General features: G+C 34.0%; 1 protein-coding gene across 4 annotated transcripts in view; it reads right to left on the bottom strand.

Moving 5' to 3' along the window:
- The window catches only part of RUNDC3B (RUN domain containing 3B), a 154,097-nt gene that overhangs the window by 41,286 nt on the left and 98,914 nt on the right, over positions 1-13,897 (bottom strand). For all 4 annotated transcript variants that reach the window (XM_042965617.1, XM_042965625.1, XM_042965600.1 and 1 more), the window contains 2 exons: positions 12,230-12,398; positions 11,205-11,362 (listed from right to left, as the gene is read on the bottom strand). In XM_042965617.1, coding sequence (XP_042821551.1) covers positions 11,205-11,362; positions 12,230-12,398 — 327 coding nt within the window. The remainder of the gene's footprint in view (positions 1-11,204; positions 11,363-12,229; positions 12,399-13,897) is intronic.

Here is a 13,897-nt window from a genome sequence, read left to right as displayed (position 1 = left end):
GGGACAACCTAGAAGAAATGGGTAACTTCCTAGAAACATAACCTCCCAAAACTGTATCAGGAAAAATTGAAAATCTGAACAAATCAACTACCAGTAATGCAACTGAATTAATGATCAAAAACCTCTCAACACACAAAAGCTCAGGAACGGATGGCTTCAAACATTTTCATCAAACATTTAAAAAAGGGTTAATATTTATTCTTCTCAAACTATTCCAAAAAATAGAAGAGGAAAGCAAGCTTCCAAATTCATTCTATGAGGCTAGCAATACCCTGATAGCAAAACCAGATAAAGACACTACTAAAAAAGAGAACTGCAGTATAACATCTCTGATGAACATACAAGCAAAATCCCCAATAAAATCTTAGCAAACCAAACTCAACAATATATTTTTTAAAAAAATCATTCACCAAGATCAAGTGGGATTTATTCCTGGGTTGCAAGAGTAGTCCAATATTTGCACATTAATCAACGATACCTCACATCAACAGGAGAAAGGATAAAAACTATATGATCATTTCAATAGATGCAGAAAAAACATTTGACAAAGTACAACATTCATTCATGATAAAAACCCTCAACAAAGTAGGATTAGAGGGAACATACCTCAACATAATAAAGGCCATCTATGAAAAGCTAACAGCTAACATCATACTCATTGGAAAAAAAATAGCTTTCCCCCTAACATTAACAACAAGACGAGGATGCCCACTCTCACCACTTTTACTCAACATAGTATTGGAAGTCCTAGCCACAGCAATCAGACAACAAAAAGGAAATAAAAGACATCTAAATTGGTAAGGGAAAAGAAAAGTTTTACTATTTACAGATGACATGATACTATGTATAGCATAGTATATCCAAATACTAAGCATATAGTAAAATATCTAAGTATAGTATAGTATAGTATAGTATAGTATAGTATAGTATAGTATAGTATAGTATAGTGAAGACTCCACCAAAAAACTGCTAGAACTGATAAACCAATTCAGTAAGGTATCAGGATACAAAACCAATATACAGAAATCCCTTCCATTGCCATATACTGATAATGAAGTAGAACAAAGAGAAATTAAGAAAACAGTTCCATTTACATTTGCACCAAAAATAATAAAGTACCTAGGAATAAAGTTAACCAAGGAAGTGAAAGACCTGTACTCCAAAAACAAACACCAATGAAAGAAACTGAAGATGACACAAAAAAGTGGAAAAATATTGCACACTCATGGACTGGGAGAACAAATATTGTTAAAATGTCCATACTACCCAAAGCAATCTACACATCTAATGCAATCCCTATCAAAACACCAACAGTATGTTTTATAAAACTAAAACAAACAATCCTAAAATTTGTATGGAACCACAAACGGCCCAGAATAACCAAAGCAATCTTGAAAAAGCAGGACAAAACTAGAGATATCCCAGTCCCAGATTTCAAGTTACACTACAAAGCTGAAATAATCAAAACAGTATGGTCTTGACACAAAAACAGGCATATAGATCAATAGAACAGAGTCCAGAAATAAATCCATGATTATACGGTCAAGTAATCTACATCAAAGAAGGCAAGAATATGCAAGGGGGAAAGTCTCTTCAACAAATGATGTTGGGAAAACAGGACAGCTAAAGCACAACAATGAAATTGGACCACTTTCTCATGCCATACACAAAAATAAACTCCAAATGGATTAAAGATCTAAAGGTGAGACCTGAAACCATAACAATTCTAGAAGAGAGAACAGACAGTAATTTTCTTGACATCGGCCATAGCAACATTTTTCTAGATATGTCTCCTGAGGCAAGGGAAACAAAAGCAAAAATTACTGGGACTACATCAAAATAAAAATCTTTTACCAGCAAAGGAAACAATCAACACAACACATAGATAACCCTCTGATTGGGAGAAGTTATTTGCAAATGACATCTCTGATTAAGGAGTTAGTATCCAAAATATACAGAGAACTTATCAAATTCAACACCAAAACATCATCATCATCATCAAATTAAAAATGAAAAGACATGAACAGACATTTCTCCAAAGAAGACACGTAGATGGCCAATATGCACATGAAAAGATATTCAACATTACCAATCATAAGAGAAATGCAAATCAAAACCACAATATGTCACCTCACATCTGTCAAGATGGCTAAAATCAAAAACACAAGAAACAACAGGTGTTGCTAAGGATGTGGAGAAGAAGGAACCCTCAGGCACTGTTGGTGGGAATGCAAACTGATGCAACCACTGTGGAAGACAGTATAGAGGTCTCTCAAAAAATCAAAATAGCATTACAATATAATCCAGTAATTCCACTCCTGGGTATTTATCCAAAGAATACGAAAAGAGGATATGCACTCCCATATTTATTGCAGAATTATTTACAATAGCCAAATTATGGAAGCAACTGAACCGTCCATGGATAGATAAATGGATAAAGAAGATATGGTGTGTATGTATACACACACACACACACACACACACACACACACACACACACACACAGGAATACTATTCAGCCATAAAAAGGAATGAAATGTTGCCATTTGCAACAACACTGATGGATCTAGAAGATAGAATGCCAAGTGAAATAAATCAGTCAGAGAAAGACAAATACCATATGATTTCTCATGAGTGGAATTTAAGAAACAAAAAACAAACAAGGAAAAAAGTGACAAAAAGCAGGCTCTTAAATATAGAGCACCAACTGTCATTTGCTAAAGGAGAGGTGGAGAAATGGGTGAAACAGGTGAAGGGGATTAGGAATATACTCATAGTGATGGGCAGTGAATAATGTATGGAATTGGTGAATCACTATGTTGTATACCTGAAACTAATGTAATACTGTGCATTAATTATAATGGAATTTAAAAAAACTAAAAACAAGAAGGGTATATTTACCCCTCTCCTCTGATAATGTGAACTATTTTACAGTTATTTTAATTAATTAAAAATTTTAAATTATTTTTAATTTAAAAAATATTTCGTAATTTTTAAAAATTTTTATTTATTTTTGAGAGAGACAGAGAGTGAGCAGGGGTGGGGAGCAGGGGCAGAGAGATGGAGATACAGAATCTGAAGTAGGGTCCAGGCTTTGTCAGCACAGAGCCCGATGCGGGGTTCAAACCACGAGCTGTGAGATCATGACCTGGCTGAAGTCGGACCCTCAACTGACTGAGCCACCCAGGTGCCCCTAAGAAAATATTTTTTAATGTTTGTTTATTTTTGAGAGAGAGTGTGCATGCACGAGTGGGGAAGGGGCAGAGGGAGACAGGGAGACACAGAATCCAAAGCAGGCTCCAGGCTCTGAACTGTCAGCACAGAGCCCGACGTGGAGCTCAAACCTATGAACCAAGAGTTCATGATCTGAGCTGAAGTTGGTCACTTAACCAACTGAGCCACCTAGGTGCCCCTATTTTCATTTAATTTCAATAGAGTTAACATACTGTTATAACACACTGTTACATTAGTTTCAGGTGTATACTATAGTGATTCAACAATTCTATACATTATTCAGTGCACATCACAGTAAATGCAATCTTAATCCCCTTCACCTATTCTACCCACCTCCCCACCGACTTCCCCTCTGGTAAACTTCTATAGTTAAGAGTCTGTTTTTCAGTTTATTTCTTTTTTTTTCTTTGTTTGTTTGGCATCTTAATTTTTAATAGAGACTCATCTCAGATAAAAATATATAGTCCCAATAAAAGATATTTCAATGTTTCCAGAAAAACTATTTGCTTCTAATAATACTTTGGTTAATATTGTATTATGCTGATCTTCCTCATGTTTTGTACCCATGTTTCCATATGTACTCTTCCCTTTATCTAGAAAAACCTTCCTTTCCTTCCTTTATCTGGTCACTTTAACTCCTGAAAAGCCCCATTCAAACATCAATATCTTAGTGATGCTTTCTCTGGACCACTATTCCTGTGCTACTTCTGTAAAGTGCACATACTTTTATTACTGTACATATATATACACATTCCTATACACTCCTCACATCATTTAGATATCATTTAGTCAATTCTGATATCCTCATAATTATCGTATTCACATTTAAATTTCCAGTACCTAGCACAGTTCCTAGAACAACGTAGGTACTCAGTAAGTGCTTATGTATCAGAAAATATTATTTCAAAGGTTTGTCATTCTAAAATGGAAATCTGATCTGATGTGATACTGGCAACTCCACACAACTCCTTAACATGGAATATAAACTCATTTCTCACCTGGCCACATTTACATACACACTTGCCTTCTATGTTTGAGTAAGAAGCTAGCATACAGTTTCCTATATTTGCTGGATGCTTTAATCTCTTTTTGCTTTTGTTGTTTTCTCTGTCTGGGAGGTCTGTCTCTTCCCACCGTCATCTATCAAATGTCAAAGCCACTTTAAGGAATTAGTGTAAGCACTCCACCTTCAATCCTTCCCAGTTCGTTCTCCTTTGTTTCCCACTGTATACCATACACACCTCTATCATAGCACTTGTGACATTTTACTGCTCTTATTGTTTCTAGGTCTGTGGCCTCTGTACGAGCTATGAGGACAGGAACTAGAACAAATTTATTTCTGTATTCTTAGCACCAAGCCACGCATCTAGGATAGAAGAGGGGCTCAATAAATGTCAGCAGGATAAACAAATATTGAGCTATAAAAACAAGTAAATTTGATCATTATCAAAATAAGCTATGGTTCACTGTTTTTAATCCAAAGGACAACAGAGTCTTTCAAAAAAGGCATCTTGAAAAAGAATTTAATCTTCCGGGGAATAGCAAATACAGAATATATTCTACTTTAAAACTATTAGAAATTAATTACCACTGTATCTTTCTTGCTTAAAATAACAAAATATCTAGGTAGCTTTAATGTTTAGGGAAGCAATTAAATTGCTGTTGAGAGCATAATAAATACCACTGTGCTTTGCTAAACACCACAACAAACTTCTAGTCTAGTGGTTCTCTACCCTGACGATATATTGAAGTAACTAAGGAAGCATTTTAAAAATTCTGATACCCTAATCTCATCTCAGATCGATGAGATGAGATTCTACAATGGTGGGGTCCAGGCAGTGGTATTTGTTAATGTTCCCTAAGTGAATATATTTTTTTTCTCCTGTGAAATAATAACAACTCCACACATAACTATCTGGCTGTTCCTTCTTGGTCTTTGTCGGGGGAGGTACCTTCTTCCTAAAGTGTTGGTGTTTCCAATGATTCCTTCCACTTCTATTCTCAAATCCTTAAGATTCCTTGTAAATAGAGATTATCCTGGCTTTAAAAATGAGATCCCACATTCTTTTGAGCCCTGGATGTAACATTTATGACTTTAAACAAAAGAGACAAAAAGAGAAGATTTTCAGTTTGGCCTTTTTCCTTCCTTTCAGAGATTAGGCTCAAGTCTGCTGTTACTTACAAGTTCTTATAAAAGATCTAGAATTCTATACGCTATTTTGATAGCAGTAATTAGTCATTCAAAGCTATTATTTTGTTCACATGATCCTTTAGCTTGTGTCTCCAAAATTGAGGGTTATCTTCTCTCCATTACTCTGCTTCTTTCTCATTTACCTCAGAGGCTATGCTGATGCTCATGATGAGGGTTACTTTGGCAGCTGGACATATAAGGCATATGACCCTTGGCACGTAGGATTTAATATCTGCGATTCCAAGTACTTCTGAGAAACCCCAAAGATGAGTGATATGAAACAATTAAAACATTTTTTTATGTTTGTTTTCTGAGCGACAGAGAGAGCTTAGTTAGCAGGAGAGGAGCAGAAAGAAAGGGGGACAAAGGATTTGAAGCGGGCTCAGTGCTGACAGCAGCCAGCTCGACGTGGGGCTCAAACCATGAAATCATGACCTGAGCCAAAGTTGGACACTCAACTGACTGAGCCACCCAAGTGCTCCTGATATTGAAGCAACTTTTAATTTTAATAAGGGAATACATTTGAAGCCCATGGCTATGAGTTAAGTTCTGAGAGTGAGTCTAACAAAAATCTTAATGGTACTGCAGTAAACCTTTGTTTTATTTTCCACTTATCACTTATTGTCAGATACGCTATAATTCTTAGGATACTCTCCACTGCCATTTGTGACATGGCACATGGAGAAAATCTTAGGCTGTAATCATGAAAATGAAAGATTTAATATATCATGGCTTCAGGAATGCAGAATTTTATGCTAATGGTTAGAACGGCTGTGCAGAGAGCCCTAAAGATCAAAGAAAGTGAAGGCCACAAAACATGAATATAAAGAGGATTCCACTAGACAAAGATGGGACAACATGATCATCAAAACTAAAATAATTACAAGCTATAGAAGCACACTGAATATGGGCGTTTCTGCTATAACACAGAAACAAAATAAAACAAAGTGTTCTGAAATATCACACTGGAAATAACCAGCCTTATGGGTAAAACAGAGGTAGGAGCTAACAACTCAAAACCTATTCAACTTTCTAACTATAACACACTTAAAAAAACAGTGACATTTCTAACAAAATTCCAAACCAGATTTAAAATATTGTTAAATTCCCATTAAGTAAAGAAATATAATGATCATTTTACAACAATTTTAACAACAAAGTAAAAGCCATTTGATAGAAAAGGGTGGAAATGCATAGAATGCACAAACCTGGGTAAGGACAAAAAGAGCATCTTCAAGATAAAGTTCAACTGAACCAAAGGAATGCATGATGAAAGAGTACTACAGTGAGAGAGTGCCATCTATTGGTGCATTGCAGTATGTGCCCATATTAGTATTTTTGCATTCCATTCATGTTTCTTGTTGAGAAACAGTAACCTCGGGAAAAATCAACTATGACTCAAGGTGATTTCTTTGCTATACGGACATCACACCCTAGTTTGTGAATCCTGTATGAGTTAATTCACATTACAGAAGTGATTATATATAACAGGTTCATCATATTCTCAAAATAAGAGAGAAAGCAAAACGAAGAACCAAATCTTCATTTCACTGGTAACTAAGTAGGGCATCAACATTTTCTTCTGAAAGTCAACAATATCCTGTAAGAATTAATATATCCTCTAAGAACTAATAATGTACACTGTTCTGAGGCTGCCTACTCCTGTGGCTTGCAATGAGTGTTTTACAAAGAGTTATTTGTACAAGAGATCATCGATCTGAAGATCTAAACCTGTGGTTGAGGACAAAGCTTTCTTCCCATGTAGGATACTCTTCAGTTAACAATGTGACCAATGATGTCAATCTGTCCACTTGATTAGCTTATGAGGTCCTTGTACAGAGAAATTGTCTTATTCTTCTCTGTATTACTCTCAAGTACAGAAGTATACACTTAAATAAGTGCTTACTGAAAAAAAATAAATACAAAAATGAAAAGTTTTCCACAAATCAGCATAAATAATATGACAGTAAGTTTTTTATAAGGCCAAAACCAATATATTTCATAATCTTATGAGAAACCTTCCATATATGATTCAAAATATAACTGATACATTAAGACTGTATTTATTTAATGAAGTTTAATATATAAGTAAAATGGAGTTAAAAGTCATTTAAATAAATGTGTACCACAGATTTCAATAAAACTATGAGAATAAAAACCTAGAATGATGCTGTATTCTCAATGAAATGATAGGATTATTTCCAATCATTATTTGGAGATTTAAAATTATTTAATACTTTTAAACTCTACCACCATATATGTAATCACTCAAATATATCTTTGTCAAAGCCTAATAATCCAAAATAATCCAATTAGTAATACATCAGAGATCAGTGAAGAAAAGATTTGCAGTTAAAATTGATACCAGTAAAATCTTCAGGGGCCATGAATGTCTTCCTCACAATATACACAAACCTATATTATGATTATAAATATTAATCCAAATGCCATTTAAAAACTAGATCTGAAAAGCAAATTTTTTGAAACTTGGGGATAACACAATCTAAGTCCAAACTCATTGTTTGATGTGTAGCATCTGGGCATGATAAAGTAAAATATTTTAAATTTACCATTTATCCAGGTGTATTTATTAAAGGAGATTTTAAAGTTTCTAGAGACCAAAATAGAGGAATAATCATTGAATGTTTTGTTTGTTCTAACTATATTATATACAACAGCATTTAATACTCATAGCAATCCACAAGGTAAATATCAATTCCAGTTTATAGATAAGGAGACAGAGGATACAGGACATTAAGACTGAGCTCGTAACAGGCAAATATAAAGCCAGTGTCTACATATGCAGGAAAGCTTTAGAATGCTCCTCTACTACGTCACTCTTACGTTCTATTGCCAAAACTGTTCACATTTTTTGAGACAAATTAAACCATATTTTAACAGTTATTCAAAACACACCAAACACATATTTCTCAACGCATTGAGAAATATATAAAAAGAATAAGGTAAGTGACAAAGGATTTAAATCAACCAGGAAAAGATAATTAACATAACGTGAAAGCAAATATTACATTCTACATAATCCATTTAAACCCCTCTCCTGACCTTTTCCTTTACACATCACAAATTTTAATCTTCTCAGGGCCACTATTATCTTCTCAGGATTAACAAAGAGAATTTAAATGCCCAGCTTTCACTGCAGGCCCTCCTAACTGTTGACAAAAATCTCAGCAAGAAAAGAAGGGAAAAAAGTCCACTCTCTCTACAACCACAAAAATGCCCAGAGTATTCAGTACCTGAGAGATGATTCAGTTGATGTGGTGAATTGTGAAGAATCGCAAAGGAATGTATCTTACTCTTCTATTCAGTATCCTTGTAAATGGTTTTTGCACAAAGGAATCTTTTAAGACAGCAATTTACACCTGGCTAAGATTGTAGTAGCCATGTTATGTGAAAGTAAATCTTTAACCCTAAAGTCAAGAAAACAGCCTAATTCTGACTGTTGGCCTTCATTATTTATTTGTTGCTCTGATAATATTTAGTTTAAATCTCCTTAAAGGCGTTAAAAACAATTTTAAGTATCACTCTTTTATCATACATAAAACTGTATTTTAGATTCTTTTTTAAAACTAAAAAGTTTGAGTCTTTTCCTTTTTTGGTTGCTGTTTACTGTTTTGTTTTTTTAAATATAATACGCTGTCATACAGTGTATGACATACAGCTAACATACAGTATATACAAAGCGCTCTTGGCTTTGGGAGTAGATTCCCATGATTCATCGCTTACATACAACACGCAGTGCTCATCCCAACAAGTGCCCTTCTCAATACCCGTCACCCATTATCCCCTCTCCCCCCGTACAACCCTCAGGTTGTTCTCTGTATTTAAGAGTCTCTTATGGTTTTCACTCTTATGTGGAATTTGAGAAATTTAACAAAAGACCATGGGGGGAGGGAAGGGGAAAAAATAGTTTCAAACAGAGAGGGAGGCAAATCATAAGAATCTTTTCTTTTAAATTATCCAAAGTACAATAAATGATACATTTTAATTCTTCAAAGGAAAATATTTCTTTGATAAAATAAGAACTGATTTCACAATTATTTTTTAAGTTAACACCATTAAGACAGACTACCAGCATCACCTGCAAATGAAAAATTAAATTATCTTTTTGCTCTTTTAATGGTAGAGAAATAACTAGAAATCCATATTGTTTGGCTCTTGATATTTTTCTCCCCACTTATAGAAGTGAGGATTTATGGAAGGTATTAATCTGCCCCTCAATGAGTAATACTCCAAACGACAAACTCTCTTTAAAATATTAGGAAAAAAATAAATAATATGTGAACATAATTCTTTTCATCAAGATACAAATTCCTAGAAAGCATTAAAGTTTTATGTTTATTAATAAAAAATTTTTACTTAAAAATCATCTTTCACTTTGACTAGCTCTCAAAGGATCTCTGTGCAAAATATGTAACATCCTTTAATTAAAAGGAACCATAATTACTATACAGAGAGAAAAACATCTTAACCAAATGATTAGAACTAATATCACTAAAAAAAGGCCAACAGACTCCATGGACCTCTGGATATGATATCCACAGCACTGACAGACATACTCTGTATGTAATATTGCATCCACAAATTGATGAGCTCATTCTGATCATGAGAAAAAGCAAACAAACTCAAAATGTGGGACATTCTATAAAATTACTAGCTTGTATTCTTCAGAAATAACAATCTCATGCAAGACAAAGACTGAGAAATTCTTCTAGGTTAAAAGTGACTAAAGAAGCAAACAACCAAATGAAAAACATGATTCTGGACTGGATCCTGTACCAGAAAAAGGAAAGCTGCAATAAGAGCCATTATTTGGATTACTAATGAAATTGAAATGAGTTATGGGTAAGATGAAAGTACTGTACTGAATTAAATTTAAGTTGATAGATGAACTATGCTTATATATGAGAATATTTCTGTTCCTAGGAAAGACACAACTGAAGTATTATGGGGAAAAGTTATGAGGTATGCAAGAGGGACAGAATTATGAGCAAATGTGGCAAAGTGTTGAAAATTGGTAAATCTAAGAAATGCCCTATGGGAATTCTTTGTGCTCTCCTTGCAACTTCTCTGAAATTTTGAAATTATTTCAAAACAAAAACTTTTAAATCATCTTTTAAGATTAAATATTAATGTGACAAGATTTTCACCATAAACAAATAATTAATAAAATCAAGTTTGACAAAATGGTATGATCAGTACAATTGCTTTGAACAGTGATAATTTAAGGAGCTGGTACCAGAAGGTAGATCAATACACAGCTTTCTTCATCAAAAAAAAAAAAAAAAAAAAAAAAAAAAAAAAAAAAAAAGTACTGCTATGGAAAAGGCTCTCCTAAACTGTGCTTAGTGATATTCTGGGACAGCCAGGTAACAAACACTGCACTGTCACTATACTCTGAGTGGTACTGGTCTTATATACCATCTTTTTTAACCAATCATCAGTCAACCAATAACTAACTAAATAAACACTTTTAAAAAATTATGTTTATGCATTTGAAAGAATATACACTAAGTTATAGCAGTTGACTCTGGGTAGCACAACTGAAGGTAATTTTTATTTTCTTTCTATATTTTGTAATCTATCTATAATGAGCACGGATTACTTTTAAAATAAGAAAAGTAAACTTTTAAAAGAGAGTAAGTGGAAAAGAACTTAATAGCAAGCAATCAGACTTCTTGGAATTTGAATCCTATGTCAAAACACGACATTTTCTTATGTTTATACACTGCCAATATTTTTCCAAAAGGATCTCACTTACAGCTGATCTTGAAGCTCCACAATTATATATTCTAATTGTTCCTTTTCCAGTTTATGGGCCAGATCAGAATCTTCAATCCTTTGAAGCAGTATTTTATTCTGGGAGACAGATTCAGACAGCTGGTTCTCTCTAAGTCGTAAGAGTTCTTCAAGATAACCCTGAAAATACAGTATCATTGAGATAAAGCAACTGCAAAAATCTAATATATATCTTGAAAGTAAATACTGAGTAGCTTAAATGCTATTCTTTCCATATTGTAATGAAACAATCTCAAAACATTATTGATGAAATAATAAAAAAAATCCTTTTAATTAAATATGAAAATTTAACATATGTTCTCCATCATTTAAAGCCCTTCTCTGAAGTTCAATAAGATATATTTGCTGCAATAAGTAGAATGGAAGTTTGTACCTTTTGACCCTTTCATCCATTTTACCCATCTCCACCATGTTATACATTTCTGGTGAACTGTTACTTTTTTTCAAAGGCAATGTATTTCTTTAGTCTATTTAATAGTGCTTTTGCCTTAAGGTCTATGTCGAATGATATTAAATATAGAATTCTTTTGCTTAGTATTTGTTTTATCTTTATTCTACTAAATGTTAAAATCTCAAACATATAAATGAAACTGCACACAAAACAATAAATTACTTTCTTTTTTTTAAGTAGGCTTCACGTCGTGCATGGAGCTCAGTGTGGAACCCAATGTGGAGCCCAACGTGGGATTTGAACTCATGACCCTCAGATCAAGACCTGAGCTGAGATCAAGAATGGGACGCTCAACCAACTGAGCCACCCAGGAGCCCCTAAATGGCTTATTTTTATATTACAACATAAAATTAGAAGTTGAAAAAACAAAAGCCTCTTTTAAAACTATGCCTGATTTTTAATTAAGAGGACAATTCAAGAACAGAAAGGAAGTAGCAGCGGGTCAACACTTATATTCAACTAAAATCTTTTGGCAGTGACAGTCCAAACGCAATAATGAGAATCAAATTAAATGACTTTTGGCAACTGATAAATACCTTCTGTTCCAGGGTTAGCTGATACTTTTGTTTAACTCTCTTACACTTGTTGAACCAACTATTCTCATCCATGATGAAAGGAGGCCCGACATTCTCTGGAGTGCTGCTTTCACTACCACTGCTTCCCAAAGTCCTCAGTTCTTCCTCGTCACTGCTGATACTATCAGAACTGGGAAGGTTAAAATTTTTTAAATAAAGTTAATATATTCCACTCTGTTAAGAAATATTTCCATATTTTGTAAGCTACTGGTGAGCAAACTGCATTTAGCACTCCATATACAGTTATAAAAATGATATTATAAAAACTTTAGTTCCTGAAAAAAAAAAAAAAAAGACAGCTAGCATAGGCTGCTGACTCCCTCTCACAGAGTTAAGCCTTGAGATGCTACGGAAATTCAGTTGAGGTTTATAGACCTAAGGAATTAACATAAAAACTGTGAGAACATTCTGAGAGAGAAAAGATTTCCAGAGAAGAGAACCAGAAACCCCAATGTGTTGGGAAGAACTTTCTAGCTATTTTTTCTCCACTGTCATAGGTAGTTCACTGCCTATCCAACATCCACTGCAGGGCAGACAAACAGCACTACCAGCCTAACATCGGGGGGAGTATAACAGGGCAGTATTCAAGGTGAGCTCAGCATTGGCAAAAATAATAAAAGGTTCAGAAAAACTAGGTATTCCTAGGCATCTTCCATTGGATGAAGTAGGAGAAACAGAGGTAGAGCAGAGAAAACATCATTTACAACCCACACCTAAAATTTCTAATGACATCTTTATGGTAGAGGAGGACAGAACAAGGTGGGAAAAAAAAGAAGAAACTAAATGAAGAAGTGTACTAAAATGGATGTCTGGCTTAGAAAGAAGAATGAGGAGATGTTATATTCAAAGAGGAACAGATAAAAGTACATTTTAAAATATAAGCAATGATGGTAACATAAGAGAAACAGCATAAAAATATTCTGCATAATCTTCAAAGTATTAAAACAACCTGTGATCTATCAAATTGAGGGGCAAACTAAGAAAATGCAGTAAATTCAAAACAAAAAATAAGATGGCAGAATAATTCCTCATACAAAATAAGTTATAAAAATCTTAAATGGGTTAAATTCAATAACAAAAGCCAAATGTTTAATTTTATTAAGACAAATAAGAACCAACAATAAGTTGTCCACAAGATACATATGAATACAGAACAACTAACCTTAAAGAGATGGAAAGCACACCCAAAAAATATGACTCAAAAGAAATCCAGGTCAGCAATCATAATTTCATGGGGTAACATAGATATAATGGTGGAAAACAGTATAAGTACCAAAGAAAGATATACATTCCATTCTCCGTGAGCCGTGTTTGCATGTTGGTCTTCTAAGTCTGGGGTCCAAGTACGTTGTCAATATGAGTCAGAGGCCTCCACATAAAGAAAGGTCCTAACTACCAAGAAGATGCTCTCAGTCAGTGATCTAGGCAACAAACTAATAAATAAACACACACCAGAGGAAATTTGCCTAACATAGCCAAGGCTTTTGGTGGACCAGAGAAAATAAAGCAGTGGCTGATAATAAAGCTCCAGTTTTGAAAAACAGACAAATAGAACTTGTAAAAAATTGTATTTGACATTAAAAAATTAAATGGATGAGCAAACAAGCAGATAGAATTGAAGAGGGAATT

Source organism: Panthera tigris, chromosome A2, assembly GCF_018350195.1.
Source record: "Panthera tigris isolate Pti1 chromosome A2, P.tigris_Pti1_mat1.1, whole genome shotgun sequence".
NCBI classification, from domain to species: domain Eukaryota; kingdom Metazoa; phylum Chordata; class Mammalia; order Carnivora; family Felidae; genus Panthera; species Panthera tigris.
The sequence above is the reverse complement of the archived record's forward strand: the minus strand, read 5'-3'. Positions and strand labels throughout refer to the sequence as shown.